This window comes from Rousettus aegyptiacus, unplaced genomic scaffold, assembly GCF_014176215.1.
Source record: "Rousettus aegyptiacus isolate mRouAeg1 unplaced genomic scaffold, mRouAeg1.p scaffold_m13_p_5, whole genome shotgun sequence".
Lineage (NCBI taxonomy): Eukaryota > Metazoa > Chordata > Mammalia > Chiroptera > Pteropodidae > Rousettus > Rousettus aegyptiacus.
Window position 1 is genome coordinate 74,959,679 of NW_023416308.1, and position 22,894 is coordinate 74,982,572.

Sequence of the window (22,894 nt, forward strand, 5' to 3'; positions counted from 1 at the left end):
CTAACTTCACTCTTTTGCCTGTGAATATCTAATTGTCCCAGCATCATTTGTTGAAAAGACTGTTCCGCCCCGCACCCCCCCCCCCCCCCCCCGCACCCCTGCCCCATTGACTTGTCTTGGTTGAAAAGACTGTTGTTATTGTTTTTTTCCCATTGACTTGTCTTGGCTCCCTTGTCAAAAATCAATGGACCATATATATAGGCTTATTTCTGGACTTTCAATTCTCTCTATTGATCTGTATGTTTATCTTTATGTCAGTATCACATAGCCTTGATTACTATAACTTCGTATTAAGTTGTGAATTCAGGAGTATGAGTCCTCCAACTTTTTTCAAGATTGTTTTGGCCATTCTGGGTCCTTTGTATTTTCATGTGAATTTTAGGATCAGCCTGTCCATTTCTGTAGAAAATCCAGCTGGGATTTTGGTAGGGATTGCATTACCTCTGTAGATCAAGTTTAGGAGTATTGCCATCTTAACAACATTAAGTCTGATCATTTTTTTCTTTTGATATTTAATGAGTATAAATTGATCTCATGCCAAATATATTGTTTTGAATCCTGATTTATTCTGCTTCATATGCTACCATAGGCATCTCCCTGTGTTACAAAGGATGCATCCATAATTTTACTGCTATGTAATATTCCATCGTTTGGCTCTACCACACAGGATTGTTGGTTGTTGGGTAATCTATCATGGGATATACTTTGTTCTGGGTTCCTTGTGGTGTAGGCCTCTTCCTACAGGCATAACAGACACTGGGGAGGACTGGTGGCTCACAAAGAAACAGCCGAATATTAGTGTCTAAGTTGATTGGCAAGTACTCCATGCTGCAGGTGGGGAATGGAGCTCACTGGAGAAGTCAACATTCTGATTAATGGAGAGCTGACCTGCCAGCCCACCTGGCAGCATCACCTTGATAGGATGGAATCAGGAAATAGGCTACAACAGACTGCAGACACTGATAGAACATGCTTGTTTTAGGCATGTTTCTCTAGAACAGTGGATTTTTAAAACTTCGCAGCATGAAATTAATGTCGTAACTCATTTCACCTAAAGTGGAAAGTTTCACTGAATGATGCCTTTTGAATCAGCCAGGAGAAGCTGGTTTGCTGCGGTAACAAACAACCTTATATCTCAGTGGCGCAAGAGCCTTCTTTCTTTCTCTTTCATGCTACTTGTCTGTCATGTAGCAGGAGTGCCCTGGAATCTAGGTTGCTGGAGGCTGCCCCATTCAGATCACCGCTGGTTTCTGTGGCAGAGAAAAGAGAGTGAGATAGGCAGAAGAATGTCCCCTCAAAGATACCTACATCCTAATCCTTAGAACCTTTGAATATATCATGTTACAGTTCAAAGGGGAATTACAGTTGCAGACGGAATTAACGTTGCTAATCAATTAACCTTAAAATAGGGGGCCAAATGTATTCATAAGGGTCTTTTAAAATTAGAAGAGGAAGGCAGAATAGGTTGGAGTGATGCGATGTGATAAGAACCCAACTTGCTGTTGTGGGCTTTGAAGATGGAGGAAGAGGCCACAAGACAAGGAATATGGGTGGCCTCTTGAAGCTGGAAAGGGTGAGGAAACAGATTTGCTCCTAGAGCCTTTGAAGAGGAACGTAGCCTGCCAACATCTTGATTTTAACCAAGTGAGATACATTTCGAACTTCTGAAATACAGAACTGTAAGATAAGTTTATGTTGTTTTAAGCCATTAAGTTTGTGGCCATTTGTTATAGGCTCCATAGAAAACTAATACAAAGGACATGTGGAATCACGTACTAGCTCTTAAATGCTCTGCCTAGAAATGACAGGTGGCACTTCTGCTCATATTTCATTGGCCAGAGCAAGCCACATGAACATGCCTAACTTCATGGGACTGAAGAAATTTGCCCAGCCTTAGAGGGGAATGGAAGGTTCATAAATATAGTAGTATCTATTATACCCTTGCTATCCGCACCTCATGCTTACATCTTCTGTTCTATTCCATTAAAACACCAACAAAGTGCTGGTGGCAGTTCTTTAAGTTGATTTCATTATTGGCTAATGGGCTGTGACCACTAGTTTGAAAACTGCTGCTCTATAGACTGTCTGTCTTCTGCCCATTCCTCATGGACCACATGACACATCCTAGTTAGAGCCAATTGGCTCAGGCATGGGAACACCTGATCAAAGCTGACCAGTGAAATTCCTCTCCTGGGAATTTGGAATTGGGCCATTCAGCAGTTAACAGTGGGAAGCTCAGCAAGAGGCAGAGTAGAAACAGGGTCAGAGTGAGAGTCAGATGTAAGCCAAAATGATGGAGGAGCAGAAAAGCCCTGACTAAGCAGAGAAAGTTGGTCCACAAGAGACAATGGAGCAGCCGCGCAGAGAGCAGTGCATCTGGGAGAACATGCAGCCCCAGAGGGAGAGGTGGAGAGAGAGAGCAACCGTCTGAGAGGCTGATGGCTTCTCCGTTTCTGGCTCCAGCCCCAGTGCATCCTGCCTGCGCATTCTTCTCGTGAGATTTTTGCCTCCTTATCATACCCCCTTCTCCTTTTCTTGAGCTACCCTTGGTGGTTTCCTGTTCCTTGTCTCCAGTGAGCCTTAATCAGCTAGAAAATCACTGGTATTTCTCTTATGAGACCCAGTTTTGACTCTGAGAGTCAGGCTTGTGGGGCATAGATGGAACTCAGGGGCAAACCAGACCCAGCCATCCCACAACCTGGAAGTTTGGCTTTGACCACAGTCTTGTGTGTTTGTGCTTCCTCTTCAGAGTGGACAGACAGAAGCCATCTGTGTGGTACCGCACATGTAGGGGTCCCAGTGACCTGGAAGTACCCCCTAGGGGCCTTTTTTTTCTGACAGCATTGGGGTCAGGAAGCTGGTGGAGTTGCTTAGAGGAGGGCTTGGCTGTGGGACAGGGTGGAAAGGATGAAGTAGAGACAGGCAGCCATAGTTTGAACCTCAATTTCCTCATCTCTGAAATGGGATTGTTGAAGGATCAGCAGTATTCTGGGAAAAGTACTTAGAGACAGGACTAAGGCATAACATGCTCTCAGGCATTGGCAGCTGCTTTTGTTGTTGAGGAAGCCATTAGTATCCCAGCTTCCTGAGGAGGTGGTCCCCCACTGGGGGCTGATTGAGTTAGCTGACAGGACATTCCCCACCACTAGTCATACTTCCTGCCTCCAGTCACCCTCACTCTCCTTCTTATCCCTTAATGAATGGCTCTTTCATTTCTTCCTCTTCCCCTCCCCACCCCTGCCCTCGTTTTCCTTTTTTCTGTTCCTGATGTTGATAAAAACACCTGCTTTAGGAAAGCAGCAGGGTTGGTTGGATATAGAGTACCCAGACTCTGGAAGAAGATAGGCAGTTTGGTTGGGTCTGAATCCTGACTTAGGCCCTTGCTCATTGTATGTTGCTGGGCAAATTACTACATCTTTCTGAACCACTAGTTCATTATCTATAAAATGGAGTTATAATGCCCATTTTATAGTGCTGTTAGGAGAAATAATTAATTAGACACTCAACAAATGCTAGTTCCTTCTTACCTCCCTTTCCTTTGTCTCTCTCTTTCTCCCTTCTTGATTATTACTCTTCCCGGCCTGACTCCCAGGCCCTCTTGTGACCAGGATGTCGCTTGTCCCTCTCAGGGATCTCTGATCTCCTCTGCAGGTCAAGCCCAACTTGGGAGCTGCTGATTCAAACCATGTGATCTGTATTTTTTTTTCTCACTTTAGCAATTATTACACCCCAGCTGACTATGGCATCTTCACACTCCAAACACTGATAAATATTTATGAGGAGGAGAAAGGCTCAGAACTCCTAGGGGAGGTGGGGGAGGGATGTGCCAGGCCCTTCTCTGCAAGACAAGCTCAGACTCATCAGTGGTCCCTTGTAAGGGGTATATGTGTAAGGGATATGTAAGGGGTGTATGTGGGGGATGGCCAACTCCCACTCCCCTGCTTGGGGGAGTGACTGTCGCTGTGAAACTGTGGGCCTCACTGTGCCTTGCCCTGGATGCCTGCTGGACCTCCTGCCCCTGGGGAAGGATTTGGGCTGTGTGATCCCTCTTGGCAACACGTCGGCCTGCTCCACTGCTAGCTCTGTGTCTTCTCCTTCTCTCCCTGCTTATGACTGTTTCTCTCTCTTTTGCTTTGTTTTTTGTTCATTTGTTTCTTCATCTCTCGTTCCATGTTTTATTTTCACACTTCTGGGCCATGTTGCTCTCCTGTATTTTCTTTCCTTTCCCTCCCTCCTCTAACACCTTCTCTCATCCTGTGGGTCTCTGTCCCTTTCGCTTTCCTTCTGTCCCTCCCAACATTACTCTGAGCATTTCTGAGGCTTGATGGTGGGGTTTCAGGCTCCCAGACCCAGCTAAAGAGAGAGGGCAGAGGGAGCTGCTGGAGATTGCAGTGTGTTCCAGAAGCATGAGCACTTGGCGGGAGCTGGGGACCATGCCTCTGCCTGACTCTGCATCCAATGCTCTGGTGTGTAGCCGCAAGCAAACCCCCTCCCTTTCCTAGGCTTCAGTTTCTCAGTTGATTCCTTCACTAATTCATTCTTTCACCCACTCAACTAATATTTATTGAGTGCTTGCTACCTGTCATTCATTAACACATTTGCTGAATACCTACTGTGTGCACCCTGCTAGGCACTTGGGAGATACGTCAGTGGTCAGGAAAGACAAAGATGCCAGCCCTCCTGGAGCTGACATGTTAGCAGAGTCTACAGGCATAAATGTAATCCGCAATTATATAGTAGGTTAGAAAGTGGCAAGTGCTATGGAAAAAGGAAAAGTAGAGTGAGAGAAGGAAAGGGAGTGCTGGCTGGGCACGGGGTTGTGCCCCATCATATAAGGTTGGGTAAGCTGATCTATGGGGGAGAGTGTCCCCAGGGAGACGACTGCTAGAGCAAAGGCCCTGAGGCAAGAATCACCGTAGTGTGTTAGAGGAACAGCAAGGAGGCTCTGTGGCTGGAGAAGTGAGGGAAAAAAAGTGGGAGGTGATGCCAGGAAGTCAAGGAAGCAGGGCAGTTGCACAGGCAAGGCTTGTCCTTTGAGCAAGTGAGTGGCATGGTGATCTGACTTATATCTTGAAAGATTCCCTCCATCTGCTGGTTGAAGAATAGACTAAGGGGGCCATGGCCGGAGCCCTGGAGAGCTGTAATGGCATTAACGGTGGCTTGGGAGGGGGTAGCGATTTAACTGGTGGGATCTTATTATGCCAGGCACTGTTCCAGCTCTCAAGGCTTGGACAGTGACTGAAAATCGCCCCAGGCCCCTTGTCCTCAGTTCTGCTGAGGAGTGGCCTTCCCAGACAGGATATGCTAACCCCAACCTTCCCTTTCTTTCTTTCCACAGGGTGTTCAAGAAGGCAAGCCCGAATGGGAAGGTGAGTGTATAACAGCTGCGCCCTGGCTCCTCCCTGACCCCAGACTCTGTTCTCTCTTGAGCATGTCTACTGACCATGCAGGACTCTGCACACCTCCTTCTGAGGTCCTTAGGAAGCCCTAACCACAGAGCGTGAGGTCCTCTCTGGAGAGTTTTTGTCCTAGGGGATGGGCGTATTACAGCTCCCTTGGACTTAAGGAGCCGCTGCTCAGGTGAAGGAAATGCAGCCTATCATAGAGAGGCTTCAGTGTGAGTGCAGTAATTAGATCAGTGCCACAGACCTCAAGGGCACTGCTTGCCCTGGTGTCAGAGGCCCTGGAGCCTCTTTGCTGAACTCTGGCTTCATCTCTTTCCATAGGCCTCAGGCTCCCTCCTGCTTTCCTCTCAGTTCAGCAAATAGATATTACCAACATGATTCATGTCAGGTCCCAGAGGGCGGGTGGGGTTTGGGGTAGGGTGTACTCAGATAAGCGGGACACAGCCTGTGCCACGCACAGCCAGATGGGGCAGGCAGATGTGGAACCTAATCATTTCTCAGAGACAGAATTACCCTACCTCCCATATTAAATAAGTGTGTTCGCCACGTGAAAACAAAGGAAAAAAAAGAAAAAAAGAAACCGACCATTCCTATGTAAAGTGGCAGGGGTGAGATAAAGGGCTTCCCAGGGCCTGCAAGACACAGCCTGGTGGTCAGGGACAGCTGACCCTAGGAGGCACGTGCTTTCAGGCAATGCAGGGCGAAAAGGGGCATTCTGAACAAGCACTTAAATCCTAGGGAGAGTGTAGGGGGTCACGGCAGTTGCATCTGAACGCCAAGAGGGAGGCCGAGGGATCGGGGGCTGAGACAGGGAGGTTACAGGCTGGGTCCTAGGGAGTCCTGTGGCAGGCTTAGGAGCTTGGGCTTCTGGCCTGGGCTGGCAAATGGCACCTCGTGTGCTCCCATAGCAGATATTACCAATCACCTTTCCTGCTGAGCCGGGATTCCATCCTAGATTCTTTCTCAGCCCAGGGCCCCAGGCAGCTGGGACCAATCGATCAGAGTTGGCATTTAGAATGAAACCCATTTGTCATCGTACCTCTGGGCACTGAAGAACCATTAAAGGGCTTTCAAATGGGACTAGCATTGTTGGATTTACATTTTAGGATGGCCGGTCTGGCCAAGGGGGAATGAGGCTGCAGACAGCAGACCATGGAGGGACTGGTGTGCAGTTCAGGCAAGAGTGGCTGTAGGGACTGGGAGGAGGGGATCGACCGAGAACTGTGATGGAGCGAGACTCATCAGGATTTAGGAGGATCGTGGAGGAGCAGAAAGTGTCTAGGATGCCCCTCTGGATTCTAGCTCAGGGTCTTCCCTGAAGGCTGGAAACGCAGTCAGACACCAGCTCTGGATTTCTCATGGCTCAGAAAACTGGCCCTCACATGACTGGATTTCTGCCAGACTTCACAGAATTCAGTGTCCAGGGTCCCACACCTCTGTGCCTGCCCTTGATTTCCCTGTCCCTCTCGGAGGTTTGCCCAGCACTCCCGTTCAACAGACCTCTTTGCCACTGTTGCTGCTCTGCCCTTAGTGGTGCTTGGAGCGAAGATAACTCCACGCCTCCATCCTCCTCTGTCAAATGGGAACAATAGCAGCTTCTTCACAGGTGCTTTCAAATTGGTACAAGGGTTTGTCATTCTTAGTATTAGGGCTGGGGCTTGGGTCCAAGACCAGTTAGGATTTCAGTGAGGGTTAGGGATGGGTCTAGGAGTTTCAGAGGCAGCTTCCAAGGTTTTCTCCAGGTCAGGGACTAGACGCTTTTTAGGGGTGTGTTCTCTGGGCCCACAGCTGCTAACGCCCCTGCGCCTTTCCTCCCAGCTCACCGTCTATCTGGGAAAGCGAGACTTCGTGGACCACATCGACCTCGTGGACCCTGTGGGTGAGTTTCCAGAGGCCAGGGAGAAAAGGACAGGGGAAGCAGGGGAAGTGGGGCAGACCAGGCCCCTTGAAGGTGCAGTTTCCAACCCATTAGCCTATTAAGGACAGCAGCAGGGTGGTACAGAGGCTGGGGGAAGGGCAGGAACAGGAGGAACCAGCTTCGCCAGTACAGCAGCACCCTAGGAGCTGTTCACCACAGGTTCGCAGAGCACCTGCTTCATGCCAGGCCCTGTGCTGGGCTCTGGAGGACCTAGAGAGCTCAGGGGCCTTGTCCAGAGTTGATCAAATGACTCACACTGAGAAATATATTTTCCATCCTAACATTGAGCTAATTATGTCTTCCCAATGCTTAACTATCCCCATGGTTCCACTTTAAGCTCAGGGACAAGTCCAAGCCCCATGACCGTATTTCAATGACACTTAAAAGTAAGGCCCGGCCCTTCTTCCTCCACCGGCCTCCAGAATCTGCCCTCCCAGGCCTCAGAGCCAAGCTCTTCCTGCTGCCTGCCTTGTGCTACCCCCTTCATCATCTAATTAACAACTCTTATTTGCCCTTTAAGGCCTGACTTCCAGCCTTCCTCCCCCAGGGAGCCTTCCTTGACACCTCTGGTTGGGGGAGTGCCCTCACTGAGATGCCCTCTGCACTGCTTTTCCACTGAACCCCTGGTGCTCAGTCACAGGGGGAACACCCACAGTAAAAAGAGGGAAGATGCATGGCAGGCTTTGAGGACAGGTGGACACTCCCCTGACTAGCTGTCCCTTGGACATGCCCAGCTTTGGGATAGGAACGAGTCCCCTTGGGAGACTCGCTTCCAGACGTGGTCTCTGAGATTCCCTGAGAGGGCAGCTGTGGAGGACAGTGTGGGGTGGGGAGTGTTCGAGTGTGGGCAGAGAGAGAATTTTGCTTGTTCAGTGCATATGGCTGGGTTGAGTTTGGCCAGAGATGACTAGGGATGTCAGGCAAGGGGGTGACTCTAAGCCAGTATTTATGGCCTCCTGGATTCTAGGCAGAGAAAATGTCCTTTGTATCTGGCTGGACTCTACTCCCAAGGCCAAGCCTTGGGACATTCTCTGTGGTGTCACATGCGCCAGGCACTACCTAACACTTTATACATATTAACTTGTTCAGTCCTCACAGGAGCCTTATGAGGTAGTAACTACAGGCTCACAACCCTTGACCTGCAAATCCCAAATCCAAAAAGCTCTAAAAGCCGAAAATTGTTCATAAGTTTAACACAGGATTTATTTAGTAGCAAACCTGACCTGAATGGATAGTAGGCTATTTATGCCTTATTTAGCCTCTTAGTGAAAATATTCACATTTCCTGGTAGAGATATCAGTGGGTTTGATCACGGTGCTGCCCAGACCCTACGCAGTGTGATATAGAATATATGGAAGAGGTACTATATAGCTTTTCTATAATTCAAAACTTTTAAATTCCAAAGTATACCTGATAATAAGGGTTTGGACCCATATTATTATTCTTATTAACAGATGAAGAAACAGCGAAGTTAAGTAACCTGCCCAAAGTCACCAGCTGGGTCTGTAGGGCCAGCCTGGGGCTCGGGGGCCGGGGGGGGGGGGGCATGGTGGTGCCATCCGCTCTGCGCTAGCCTCCCCATTTCTCTCCTGGTGCTTTTGGACAGACAGATGGTTGGGTTTGGGTTTAGCTTGGTGCTTGGGGCTTAGGAGTTTGACAGGTCAGATTGGGAGTGTCTGCTCAACTCTTTACCCTTCCTCCAGATGGTGTGGTCCTGGTGGATCCTGAGTATCTCAAGGAGAGGAGAGGTGAGGCCCCCACCCCCCAGCCTGTCCAGGGGACTCCTCTTCCCCCTCCAGCCTCCAGCCTAGGACCTCCCTGACTCCCAGGCAGGACAGCTGCCAATCTTATTGCCTCTCCCTTCCCATCCCCATTGGTTTTATCCCCATAGCCCCAACTGCACATCAGACCCAGTGCCCTGGCCTCCTCCGGCCTGGGGCAGAGCTGCTGCCCGTGACCACTTGGGAGAACCATTTCAATGCCCTGAGCACTTTCACATCAATATCTCATGACAATCCCAAGACTGGGTAGCAAACAAGGCAGAAGCGAGAGTCTCGTTTTACAGAAGAGAAAATTGATTGCTGGGAGGTGAAGGGATTGCCCAAGGTCAGCAGGAAGAAAGGAGGCAGGGGTCGGTCTGGGGCAAGGCTCCGTGCCTCCCAGACGTCGTCCAGCACTTGTTTCCCTTTCCCTCTGCTCTCTCCAACCATGCTTCTCCTCCAGGCCCACTCCCCAGTCCTGCCACCCTACTCCAGCTCCCACCAACCTTGTCCCCTTCTCGCATCCCCTGGGCTGGAGTATAGGGTGGAAGACAGAAATGATCCAGCAGTCAGCCCCACCTCCTCCTGGAGGCCAGGCTGTGGGTGGCTCTTCCAGGTACCTAATATCTCTGTCCGAAGGGCAGTGCAGCTCTCCCCGTGGGAACTTTGGGACAGACCCGTGGCTTCCAGTTGAGCCAATCTCAGGGCTACAGCTTGTGCTCTGGGGGGCTTGTTTGCTGCCCTCTCAGGCCCTTCCTCAGTGCCCACTGCTTCCACAGTCTATGTGACACTGACCTGCGCCTTCCGCTATGGTCGGGAGGACCTGGATGTCCTGGGCCTGACCTTTCGCAAGGACCTGTTTGTGGCCAACGTGCAGTCCTTCCCACCGGCCCCTGAGGACAAGAAGCCCCTGACACGGCTGCAGGAACGCCTCATCAAGAAGCTGGGCGAGCACGCCTACCCTTTCACCTTTGAGGTCAGGGACTGCTGGCCCCTGGGGCCCCATTCCAGAAGCACCGCCTATAGGAAGCCCTCTGGGCAGGCACATGGGGGCAGCTGGGGCAGCAGCTAAACGCCGCCCAGTTTCCCAATGTCTGTTGAGACCCGGGGCATTGTCACTTACGCTGCCTGGTAAGTGCCTCTTCTCTGGCTTGTGCCAGGGATGCCACCCTTACCTCTGAGCCACTCTTCAGACCCTCCTGAGTCCAGATCCTTGGAAGGAGAAAGGGGGATCCAAGGGTCTGCAGAGAAAGAAGGAGCCCTTTCCGGTTCTTGGGTCACTACGAGGCTGTCTCCTCCCTCAGACTGGCTGTCCACTTGTCCAGCTTCAGCCCAGCTTACAAACAAGGGGTAGCGAGTAGATTTCCCTGCTCTGCCACCTGTCCATTTGGAGACTCCAAGATTCTGGGTTTTAAAATGTCCTGTTTCTCAGACTCTGAGTCAGTGAAATCCCCTTGCTCTCTGGGAGGGTTAGAGAAGGGGAGAGGATACGGATCATCCTCTCCATTGTGGGTGTACAGGCTCCCACGGCCTGTGAGTCTCTCTCATATCCCATCACTCTGACGCTGACTCTTCTGCTTTTTGCTTTCACTGTTAAGGACACTTGTGATTATATCTGGCCCTTCTGGATCATCCAGTATAATCTCCTCATCACAACTGTAAAGTCTCTAATCACACCTGCAAAGTCCCTTTTGGCCTGTAAGGTAGCATAGTCACAGGTTTTGGGGATTAGGATGTGAACATCTTTGGTGGGGGAAGCATTATTCTACCCACAACAGTAGACATCACAGAAAGGTCTTTTTTCAACTGTTGTTTTCTGAGGATTGGGCTAGGCTAAACCCTTTAGAAAAATATTGAAGTCCTTGGCTTTAGTAGAGGGGCCTTTGGGCGTGGCTTTGGCATGGTCTGATGGGGGAGACATAGTCTGTTCTCTGGAGCCATCACTCTGATGGAAGAGATGTGCCTGTCCTTAGGGGCCCCTGGTCTGGTGAATGTGGGGTAGTGGGGGTGGGATATAAGGGGAGGTCTGCGGTGAAAGTGACAGGAGGCTCATTCTGTCTGTCCTCTTAACAGATCCCTCCAAACCTTCCATGCTCTGTGACGCTGCAGCCGGGGCCTGAAGACACAGGGAAGGTGGGTCACTCCGAAGGGAACATCTCTCTGAATGCAGGACACTTGTGTCCCCAGGTCCCTGGCTTTCTCTCTAGGAGATGATGGAACCCTCCCTGTAGAAGCCTCCTTGTGTCTAGGCCAGTCCAATCCCACCTAAGATAAGCAGCCTCTTCTCAGACGGCAACAGATACGATGTCATCCTCACCCCACATTTCAGTTATGTGTCAAGGTGCCAGGCTCTCCTGAGTCACTCGTGCTGACCTTGGTGTTGGCTGCAACATGACCAAAATGTTCTCTGGACTACCATCTAGCCTCACACTTTGTGTGGAAATGCAGTCGCCTCACAGGTGGAGAAACCGAGACTCAGAGAGAGGTGACCCCGCCAGCATCACAGGCCTCAGATCCCTGAGCCCCAGTTTTCTTATTTGTAAAATGGAGATAATAGGATGCGCCTCTTCGTTTCGCGGGGAGGGTGGAGTGAGACCCTGAAGCTTCGCCCCCGTTCAGGGTATGCACCCAGGAGATCGTCCCAAACGGGGCTGCTGAGTCGCCGGTTGCTATGTCTTGGTGGCTGCCTTGGTGAGGACGGCCACCCCGATGAGGCAGGAGTCTGGAGAGTGGAGCCCAGTTAGGGCGGTTTTGGATGCCCCCATGTTGGGGGAGCTGGGGAGCAACTCTGTGGGACAGTCAGATGGCAGAGGCAGCTGTAGAGGGAGGCAGCACAGCCCTGGGGCCTAGCACGGGGCTCCTGAGTCGGACTGAGAGGGTGTCAGGCAGTGGGAGCTTGGGGTTCCCTCCAGCATCCTTGTTTGTAAATCAAAAGAGTGGCCGACCATGGTCTTGGGATCCTGCCCACTCCAAGGCCCTGTGGTCAGTGACCCCCTTCCTCACAGGCCTGTGGTGTGGACTATGAAGTCAAAGCCTTCTGTGCGGAGAACCTGGAGGAGAAGATCCACAAGCGGTGAGAAGGGTGCAGCTTCTGGCCTGGGTGTGGGCTGCCTGCTGACAGAGGAAGGGAGACAGCCCAGGAAGAGGCAGAAGAAGAGATAAATAACAAACCTGGAAGTGTTCCAGAGGGAGGCCCACATTCCAGCCTTGGGAGCTCTGAGAAGGGCACTCTGGAAGGCTGGCAGGTCGTGGAGGGCTTCCTGGGGGAGGTGGCTCAATTGCTCTGACTCAGGCCTCAGCATTTTTTCTTTTACATCACTGTACCTGCTTCCTGCATCTCCCTGCCTCTGATTTTGTCCCCTCCAGACTGCATGTCTTTTTGCTTTGTTTGGGGAAAACCCCGAAATTCAGATTGTTTTTAATAGTGACCGAGTTCTTTCCAGGCCATCCTGGACTCCCATTTCCCAGTTCTGCTCCTGGGAGGCCATCAGCAGCAGGTGGTGGGGAAGGGGAATCAGTGGAGGCTTCTAAGCAAGGGAGGGAAGTAGAGAAAGTGAGCCCACCCAGGAGAGAGTGAGGGGAAGTGATCTCCTGGAGAGGCACAGCCCTGGGCAGACGGAGACCCCAAGCTGGAAGCCGGAAACAACTGGCCCTGACTCCTGGGGTGAGGTACTCAGCCCCCCTCTCATGCTTGCCTCAGAGTCCAAGTTAAACGCATCCTTGCCTGGTCCTACAGGAGGCTGAGGGCACCGCTACTTCTTAGGAAGTGGGCTGAGTTTGCCACCTGGTGGCTACAGCGTGTACTTCAGGCATCTCTCTCTCCAGCCTGGACCGCTCATGCGTATGGGGAGGTTGGACCCTTCACCCTTGCTTCTCTGTCCCCTTTTTCTTCTTAAAGCCCAAGACCAAGAGAAAGGAGGGGGTTGTGAGGGTGGAGCCTGATCAGAGCAAGGAAGAGGAGCAACGCTGAGAGCCACCACCTTCACCTCTCCACCAATGGGATATTTTAAGTCCATATCAGAATTCCTACTAATAATGATATAGCAACTGTTATTTATCGAGTACACTGTAAGTGCTGGACACTATGCGAAGTGATGGACATGTGTGAGCTAATTTAATCCCCATAACTACCCTAAGAGGTTGGTCCTGCCATTGTCACTGTGTTACAGATGAGGAAATGAGACACAGAGGGGAGAACTAGGCCTTTAACCCTGGCTGTCTGGTTCCAGGGAATGGAGGCGACTCATCTAAGCAATGAGGATGCCGGCGCACCCAGCGTGCCACAGAGACTGCCTCACTGGGTCCCCATCTCACAATCCCTGCATCCTTGTTTCCTCCCTGAGCACCCCCGTCACCTTCATTAAGCCCCATCTCATCTCTGGGTTTCCATTCTCTCACTGGGTCTTTATCTTCTTCATTGGTTTTTATCCTCCTGACCAAATCCATGTCCCTTCACTGAACCTGTCACCTCCCCGATTTCCCGTTTCTTCGTGGGGCCCTTGTCCCCTCTGCATATTTGTATTTAATAGATATTTAGCAAGCATTTGTTAGGTGGCAGGCACTGTCACAGGTGCTGGGAATATAGCAGTGAACAATTTAGACAAAAATTTCTGTCCTCAAGGAGTTTACAATGTCAGGTGACACGAGAGATGCAGGAAGTAAAGACTTAGTCCCTTTCTTACCGTCCTGCTGGCCACCAAGACATAGACCCACCCGAAGTGCTGCCATCAAGTGGTTCAGCTTTGATGATGTGGGAGGTTAGACCAGGAGAAGATTCAAGTGGGCAGATCCAGGAAGGTTTCCTGGAAGAGGAGGCACTTAGCTGTGTCTTAAAGAAGGGAGCCAATGAGGACAGAAGCAGTAGGAAGAGAGTATTATAAGAAGGGGACCCGATGCAAGTGCAGCCTCGGAGATTGGACTAGGTAGAGCATCAAGGATGATAGTGAGGAAGTGGGGGTAGCTGGGAACAGAGTGGGAGAGGATAGAGTTGGGCCAATTGGAGACAAGGCCCCTATGCCAACCTCTGCAATTTGTACTAGATTCTAAGGCCATGGGGAGCCATAGCAGTCCCTTGAGCAGGGAAGGGATGTAAGGATTGCAAGGAAAGGGAATGGATACAGTTGACTCTAGTCATCTTCCCTTCTACCCATCTCCACTAGGAATTCTGTGCGCCTGGTTATCAGGAAGGTTCAGTATGCCCCAGAGAGGCCTGGCCCCCAGCCCACAGCTGAGACCACCAGGCAGTTCCTCATGTCAGACAAGCCTTTGCATCTAGAGGCCTCCCTGGATAAGGAGGTAAGAGGCTCAGACTTGGTGGGGGTGGGGTGGAGACTACTCAACCCGGGCAGGGACCTCAGATCCCAGTTCTCTCATGGCCTCAGGATTTCTTGGGTAGGAGCTTCTGCCCTCAGCCCTAGGACCACAAGCTCAGGAGACCTGAGGCTTCTCTTAGGGGTCAGGGAAGCCTCTTGGGACCTAAAGGCATAGCAGAGGCAGACATGAGCCCAAAGGAAGAGATCGACTTCAAAAGTCAGTATGGCTCCTGAAGGGTCCTGAGTTCTCACCATCTCCCCGCACCCTCATCCCTTCCCGAGCTGTGGACACTCCTTCTTCCTCTCAGGAGACAGCCGAAGGCAAGTGCTTGGGGCAAGATGCAAGTTGAGGCCCTACAGTGAAGATTCAGAGCTGGTTCCCTCAGTGAGGCAGCCAACCCTTTCCCACCTTTCTCCCGTTTCTTCTAGACCCTCCTCTATCTAAAACTCCAGGCAGCCAGAGCTGGCAAGGACTTGATATGTCACGTAATCCAACTTCCCTATGTACAGAGGGGAAAACTGAGGCTTAGGTAACCTGTCCAAGGCCACACCACTCTCATCCTCATTATCATTGTTATTATTATTGTTATCGCTATTTCCGGTGACCATGCTAGGACTAGAGCCCAGGAATATCACCTTCCAATTCAATTATCTTTCAAGGTCCCCCAGAGGAACTGAAGTCTAACATACCTGGTGGCTTAGCATCAGTGGGAAGTGGCTGATGATCTTGGGGCTAGTGTCAGAGTGACCAAGGTCTGGGGAATCCCACTAAACGCATGTGAGGTCTCTCCTCTCTAGAGTTTTGGTATCCTTCCATCCAACCCTTCTCCCTTCTTACCCCTCCCAGATCTATTACCATGGAGAACCCATCAGCGTCAATGTTCATGTCACCAACAACACCAACAAGACAGTGAAGAAGATCAAGATCTCGGGTACCCGGGCACAGGCCAGACCAGGGAGTGGGCAAGAAGGAATCCTCCCAAAAGTAGGGAGTAGCTGAAGGCTCTTTCCTTGTTAACAGCCTTATAAATAACTACTGGCCTACAGGGAAGCCCAGGGCCTGCTCTAAACCAAAGGGCAAGGTTTTGAGGCTGGTAACACAGGCTGCTTATTGGCCAGGTAATGAGTTTATTGTTGAAGCCACCTCCTCTGAGGTTGTCTGGGCTCTGGGCAAAGCTGTCCTTGAGGGAAAGATTTTTGGTTATGGAAGGGAATGAGTATGTTTGGGCTGCCATTTAAGTGGAAGATGGGGGTGGTCTCCTGCAAAAGCACCCAGTGGACTCTGGCCATTGCCTGGGGCTGAACTGCCCCAACTCGGGAGAGCCAGGAGTGCCTGGGAGCTGCACCCGTGGCTCACACCACCTTGTTTCCCACTTCCTCCGCAGTGCGCCAGTATGCGGACATCTGCCTTTTCAACACAGCCCAGTACAAGTGCCCTGTGGCCATGGAAGAGGCTGAGTAAGTGAGCATAAGCCCAGCCTTGGGCGTGTGGGATTGAGTGGAGAAAAGAGAGAGCCTGAGTCCAGTTGCAGTGGTGGGGGCAGGCCTCAGACTTCCTTGCCACTTGCAATAGATAATCCTGAATAGTCTTCTAGAAAATATCCACTTGATTTAGCTGCAAGATAAGGGATGCTACAGTCAAGAAAAAAAAAATTAAAATTAGGATGACAAAATAAGAGCTGATGAATCCAAGAGTACTGGAGTCACAATTACACCGCATCAGAAACCTAGATTAAAGGGAAATACTTTGCTCTGAGCTTCCTGGCAGCCAAGGCAAAAAGGATAAGGCACTAGGTACACAGCTTTACTTATATGATAAAGGAATAATCCAGCTCATTAGGTAAAAGGGGTTGTGTGGGAGGGTAGACAATAAATTTTTTAAAAATCTAGGTTTGAGGAGAGTTACTATGATTGAGCATACTTGTTTGCAGCTAAGGCAAGAGGAAAGATCTCAAGAGAAATATGTTTTCTCACCTAAAGGAAGTAGATGCTCCTACTATAAAACACACCTATTTTTTCTCCTGGCCCTGCAAATAATTTTTGGAGGTAGTTGCATTTCATTTAATTTTTCTGTAAGTGTGTCCTTTTACATGTAATAGCAGTAAGTATTTTTGCAACTTAAAAACATGTTTTTAATGTTACTATGTGGTCTTTGAGATGTTCTGGATGAGCTGGGGTTGGCTCTGGGTGGGGGCACGGCCATGTCCACACCTGCCTCCCTTCCTCCCAGTGACACAGTGGCACCCAGCTCAACGTTCTGCAAGGTCTATACGTTGACCCCCTTCCTGGCCAACAATCGAGAAAAGCGGGGCCTCGCCCTGGATGGGAAGCTCAAGCACGAAGACACGAATTTGGCTTCCAGCACCCTGTGAGGACCTGCCCTCCCTGGTCCCAGGCTCTTGGATGCTCACCTGGCCCCCAGTGGATCCACACCCACCTTGATCCCACCAGTGCCAGCACAAGGCTTGGGTTACCCTCTTCCCAGGTGTTATCCAGGACCCATCCTCAGGAGCTTGAACTGCCAGGAAATTTACCTTTACTCCCACCGCTGTCCAGGGGTGACCTGGAGAACAAGATGGACCCTTAGACCCAGCTCCCTTAGTCAGTGCTGGGCTCTGCTGTCAGATATGGGAGTGCACCTCAAAGGCACCGCGGGGATCCCAGAGACATATGGTCCTTCCTTCTCCATGGCCATCACTGACTCTCTGAAAAGACCTGGGTGTGTGGGGAACTGTCTTGCCCTACCCATTGTGATCTGACCCTTCAGTGGGGCTCAGGCCTGCCTCTGCAGCCCCCCGCTCAGGACTCCCAACATGCACCCTGTGCTCCAGCCCTAACAGTGTTTGACCACCCCCTGCACATGCCGGCCACTCACCTCTGAGCGTTTGCCCTCTCCTTCCACCCTGGCTCAAATTCTACCTGTCTCCAAGACGTGGTTGAAGACCTGCAGGGTCTTCACTGATACCCTGGTCCCTCCCCTGCCACTGACTCCCCTGATCCCTGTCTGGCTCTTTTTGCCCCATGGGTTGCTGAGCAATGAGAGAAGCAGAGTCCATTCATTGGAGAGTAGGAGGAGCCTGCTGCCCCTCTCAGCACCGTGGGGACTCAGGCCCAGGGAAGAATGGGGCTTCCCAGGGCTGCTCAGCCTGGTGTGGAATCTAGGGCTCAAAGCTCCCGCCCCTCAGGGCAGAGCTTACCTTTCTTACACACTGCTCTCTGCTTGCTCATGGCTGAACGGCTCAGGAGGGGGATGGATGGCCCCTGCCCCCTCACCACACCCCACCCCAGCCATGTCTCCCCCACCCAGTGAGCTCCCGTAAACCGACTCCTCTATGTCGCCTTGCAGGTTGAGGGAAGGAGCCAACAGAGAGATCCTGGGCATCATTGTTTCCTACAAAGTGAAAGTGAAGCTGGTGGTATCGCGGGGTGGGTGAGTGCTCCAGCCAAGCCCAGGACCCCAAAGTGCTGAGGGGTTACCCCTGACCACCCATAGCCCACTGCCCCGATCTATTTGCTGGACCTTTAGCCGCATCCACCTTGAGGGTGAACCAAGCTTGAGGACTGTCTGTTCCTGCTCCTCATCCTTCCTGCTTCTTTCTCCTCCTCTGTGCCCTTCCCCTCTCCAGGTTCAGAGGCCTTCAGCTCCTCCCTTGCCCACTCATCTCTCCATCCTCCTCCCCCTTCTCTTCCCTATCCTCACTCTAGGAACATGGGTGGGGAGACTTCCTCAGAGTCTAAGCAATGGGGTCTCCAGGGGGTTCTGCGCCCCTCATCACAACTTGGGGTACAGCAGCAACCCCCACTTATGCTCATGCTGATATGCTAGGGAAATGGCTAAAGGGGCCAAGAATCCCATAGTTGGATTGGGGATGTTTTGACTCTCCCATTCTGCATATGGAAAAACAGAGGCCCAAACAGTTCCTCAAACATTTCCTGAAATCTCCCCTAATCTCAGTTAAGGGCTGGGTACTGAGGTCACGGCAATGGAACATAGTCTGGTGGAGGGAGGCTCACAAAGAACTATTTCCCTGCACATATTGGGCCTACATGTTATAAACTTGGAATTAAGAATTGTAATTCATCACAGGTCTTTTTTTCCTAATTCATAAATTTCTACAAAAAGATTGTAAAGCTAATAATATTAGACATCAAGTCCCCTTTATTGTAAGAATAATGCCTCATGCAGGTGGCAGCATATAATACTGACCACATATTATAGGACATCTCAGAATTGCAAATCCCAAGTCTCGTGTCCTGTGATTCTTGCAGGACCCACAGTCTGCTTTAGGCTGCTTCCTTGAGAACTACTTGGTGAATCCTAAATTGCTTCCTTCTGTCATTAGTTGGGCCTCCCCAGGGCAGGCAGCACAGGGTTATTTTATGTCTCCTCTGCAGATGAGGATCCTGGGGCTCATCGAGGCCTTGCTGAGCCAGGCCTAGATCCCAGATCCCCTGGCAGGGCTAATGCCATGTCCTTGTGTCCCCGAATGAGCAGTTACAGCTGTGCAGGGGGTGGGTGGGTGGGTGTCCCAGGGTCTTTTCTACCCCGACAGGCAGCAGGGGTGGTGAATGAACATGCTTTCTGTTTTTTCCCTTTCTGAACTCTCTTCTGACCACTTCTGCCTCCTCTGACCTACCCAGCCTGTTGGGAGATCTTGCGTCCAGGTAAAGTTTCTCCCTTCAACTTGATTAACACACTTCCAGAACTGCAAGGCACTGGGTGGGAAAGAATCTTAGCAGTCACTTTCAATTGCCAGGCTCACGCATGCGGTGGGACTAAGAAGGGACTAGGGATACATAGTTTCTGCTTTAAAAACCTTACCCTGCTCTTGCATCACACCCAAGTGACAAGGACCTTTGCAGACAGCAAAGCTGGCTCCAATGACCTGGGGAGTGGTTCCCAATTAGTCTGAATTACAGAATGTTTTGGAGAAATGCAGGCTTCATGGCTTTCAAACTTCTGCACTAATGAGAATTAACTGCTGGCTGAGTGTTGCTAAGAAGAGGTCCTGTGGAGATCTGCTTTTGTAGACACAATTCCTATGTTGTCAGCTGGATCCAAGTACATCCTAAAAATGAACATTCCCCAAATGCAATGGTTTTGCCTCCTCCTGTCACAAGATGGCATATCATTCATCCCAAGAAATCTTAGTCCCTTTGGAGAGGTGAAATTAATTCAATTCAGTTCAGTTCATTTTAATTCAGTAAAGATTTCCTGAACCCAGACTGTATCCAGCTTTATGCTAGGTGCCGAGGTCCCAAAAAGGAGTCAGATACAACCCCTGCCCTTGATTACTCATGGCCTGGTGGAAGGTTAAGGTCCAGATTCTTCCATATCCTGTATGGCTTTAGCGAAGGTTGCAAACTCAGTCTTCTACCAGCCTTCGTTCTGAGAGCTCACTCTTCCAAGTGAACCTAGAAAAGCAATCCCCTTTGAATGCAAAAAAAGAAAAAAAAGAGAAGAAGAAGAAGAAGCCACGTTATTTCAACTGCCTTAGGAAAATAATGATTCTGGCAGGCACACACTTCACAGTTTAACCAAGCCTTTTACCTACACCATCACCTGGAAGTCCTAGTGTTTCTAGAAGTTAGGCATCGTTATTCCATTTTCCAGATAAGCTCAATGGGACTTGAAAATGTAAAGTGCCCCACTGAGTGGTGGGGCTTGCAGAACAGACCTTTCCAGTTGCATAGCCTATGCCCCTGCCCGCCCTCTTCCCCTGTTCCTTCTTCCCGCCCAGCTGGGCCCTGGGCAGCAAGGTTACATGAGGATGTGCCTGGTGGCACTCATAGTTGGCAGGGCAACCTAGGGTGACACCGTCCCAAGGTAAAAGGAGGAGCTTTCAGGTCTGCATTTGTAAGAGTGGAGAGCAAAACTTGGGTAAGACTCCCTTTCTCAATTCTGAGCTTTTATCACTTTTATTGGTTAGGGGTATGAATCCTGTCTGTCGCTTCCCATTAAGAGCTGTGTGGTCTTTGGCAAAATTCTTTTTTCTCCACGTGTCTTAGTTTCCCAATCTGTACACTGGGTGTAATAATAGAATGGTTATGAAGATTAGAATTACTCTAGAATAGTCCTTGGCACAGAGTCAATACCATGTAGGTGTCTGCTCTTATTCTGTCAGAACCAAGGAGAGAGGAGGCTCTGTCAGGAGCACTGGCTGGTGGCAGTAGCTCCCCAGTTCTTCTCTACGACTCCCTCCCTTCATCCCTGCACAGCTTCAAGCCTCTATGCACAGGGTAGACAGCCCTAAAGCATGGGGCCCATCCGAGTTGAGCCACCAGTGCCCAAGGTGTACACACTGTCCTTGGCATTCTTTTCCCACCCCTATGCCTCCTCCCAGCTTGTGGGAACCCAGGGATCCTTCTCAGGAAAGGGAGGGTTTCCATTTCATTTTGAAGCCAGGAGAATAGGTCCACCTAGTTCAACTCCTAGAGAGACTAAGGCTCAGAGAATGGGAGAACCGGGCCTGAGGCCAGATTTCCTACCTCTCAGCCCAGAGCTATCTCCTCTGACCATAATAGCCTCCCCAGCCCTCAAACTGACAGGGCATTAAGTCTCACAGCCTGAGACTGGGCTCAAGGCTCACTGGGTCTGGGTCTCCATTTCAGTGATGTGGCCGTGGAACTGCCCTTCACCCTAATGCACCCCAAGCCCAAAGAAGAACCCCCACATCGGGAAGGTAAGCAGGAACTTTGGGTCATGAGGGTGGGGGGTTTCCAGATAGTTGACCCCCTTCTCCACTAGCTGCCATGTTTCCCCATCACCCCACCTCCCTCTAGGTCAGCCCTCAGCCCAGGGTTGCCCGTCTTCCCCAGCTCCCCAGGATCTTTTGTGAGGTCCACACTCCTATTTTCATCTGACTCCCCAGGAGACAGAGAGGGCTGGCTCTGCTCCATGGGGGTGAGGGGAGAAGCTGGGAGTGGAGGGTGGGGTGCCTACTGGCCATGCTTGGAACCCTTGTCTTGCATCCAAGTGTAGGGAAAGAGGCTATGAGGGTAAGATGGCCTCTGGACACACCACCCCCATACTTCATTAAGTCTGAGACTGTTTCAGTTGAAAGAGATATTATAGAATGACCACAAAGAAAAATGTCCCCACAATTAAACTATGCAGTGCCATTGACTATAAAAATACCCCAAGTTCAGAGATGTGAAAACAGGAGGAAAAAATGGTTGTTTTAGAGCCAGTGAAAGTCATGCATACGAGAAATGAATCTTAAGTCATATTGGAGACATGGCAAAAGAGCAGGGCCCAGAGGATTTTCTGTTCTCTTGGGGATGCAGTGGGCCTCTGGGGCCATCCTCCTCCCGTGCCTTTAGGATGGTTTGGGGTGTTTCTGAGACCAGACCAGCCCCCTTTCCCCACTCCATTCTTCCTTTGTCCCCCCTATCTTAGGGTGGCTGTTCAGGGCAGGGACCTGTACCCTCATACCCACTCACTACTAACCCATGGGTGTCTGCCCACCCTGTGTTTAGTTCCAGAGAACGAGGCGCCAGTGGATACCAATCTCATAGAACTTGACACAAAGTAAGCGGAACCCTGCCTGCAGATGGCTGGGGGGCGGGCCTCGGGCAGTGGGCGGAGTGACAGGGGTCATTTGCATATATGCTTATTAACCCCTGAGGAGCAGCTGGTCTAACCCCGTCTGCTGAGAGCCACCTCTGCCCGCCTCTTCAGCAACCCGCTTGCCTGCATGTGACTTGAAGGACCCTCCGTGCCTGTTCCTCTTCCTCCTGCCTTGGTGGGGTCTGTCTTCCTCCCTCGTCCTTGCACGTCCGTCGGTCAGTCCGTTCGTCCATCCACAGCGCCTGCTCGGCTCACACAGGGCTGGTTTGTGGCCCTGGGCTGGGGCTCTTCTGCCTCGCACGCAGCCAACCAGTGGAATCAGGCTGTGGGTGGGGAAAGTTCTGGGGATCTTATTGCTTCTGACTCCTGAGGACCAATGCGGATTTCCCTGCAGTCAAAGGCCATCGCATCACTGGAAAGTGGCCAGAGGGGCAGGACCTGGGCCGACATCACGAACCACCTCCAGGGCCAAGCAGCTTTCTCGCTCCAGCTCCAAATCCATCCACCCTTCCCTTGTCCCCTGGGAGATATATGGGATGTGGGGTCTCAAGTCACCCCATGAGGACACCCTATGCAGCTGGCTGAATTCTGGGGACAGGGGACCCGGGTGGGACTAAGCGAACATGTTTCGTGGTAGAAAGGACCTCACTCTTCTTGGAGGTAGTTCCAAATCCTGAAACCCCACTCAGGCACCCCTTTCTCCACCAAACCCTCCTCTGCCTCCCTATTTAGATTTGCCACCACCACCCCCGGACCTCTTTCTGTCCAAGATCCCTCAGGGTAGAATGTGCTACTTCCCTAGAGAAAGGACCTTCACAGTTTTCTCTTCCAGTAAGGCAAGCCCATTCCTTCCTGTGCACAAACATGCTTCCTGAGGGTAGTTCTTTGGGTCAGTGGGTGGGATTTCTGGGCCTGTTCTTGAAGGATTC

The 22,894-nt window shown here is 51.0% G+C and overlaps 1 protein-coding gene across 21 annotated transcripts in view; it reads left to right on the forward strand.

The window, feature by feature from the left end:
• Nucleotides 1-22,894, forward strand: part of ARRB1 (arrestin beta 1) — a 71,917-nt gene that overhangs the window by 41,157 nt on the left and 7,866 nt on the right. For 6 of the 21 annotated variants that reach the window (XM_016161540.2, XM_016161541.2, XM_016161542.2 and 3 more), the window contains 15 exons: nucleotides 5,339-5,369; nucleotides 7,224-7,284; nucleotides 9,027-9,071; nucleotides 9,833-10,059; nucleotides 11,157-11,216; nucleotides 12,089-12,156; nucleotides 14,243-14,378; nucleotides 15,243-15,327; nucleotides 15,781-15,853; nucleotides 16,626-16,763; nucleotides 17,742-17,825; nucleotides 19,037-19,060; nucleotides 21,008-21,078; nucleotides 21,875-21,926; nucleotides 22,360-22,828. In XM_016161540.2, the coding sequence (XP_016017026.2) occupies nucleotides 5,339-5,369; nucleotides 7,224-7,284; nucleotides 9,027-9,071; nucleotides 9,833-10,059; nucleotides 11,157-11,216; nucleotides 12,089-12,156; nucleotides 14,243-14,378; nucleotides 15,243-15,327; nucleotides 15,781-15,853; nucleotides 16,626-16,763; nucleotides 17,742-17,825; nucleotides 19,037-19,060; nucleotides 21,008-21,078; nucleotides 21,875-21,926; nucleotides 22,360-22,582 (1,378 nt within the window). In that variant the 3' untranslated portion in view covers nucleotides 22,583-22,828. Of the gene's footprint in view, nucleotides 1-159; nucleotides 2,495-5,338; nucleotides 5,370-7,223; nucleotides 7,285-9,026; nucleotides 9,072-9,832; nucleotides 10,060-11,156; nucleotides 11,217-12,088; nucleotides 12,157-14,242; nucleotides 14,379-15,242; nucleotides 15,328-15,780; nucleotides 15,854-16,625; nucleotides 16,764-17,741; nucleotides 17,826-19,036; nucleotides 19,061-21,007; nucleotides 21,079-21,874; nucleotides 21,927-22,359; nucleotides 22,829-22,894 lie in introns of those variants that run through there. The other 15 variants (XM_016161547.2, XM_016161549.2, XM_016161548.2 and 12 more) reach the window with 10 other exon arrangements.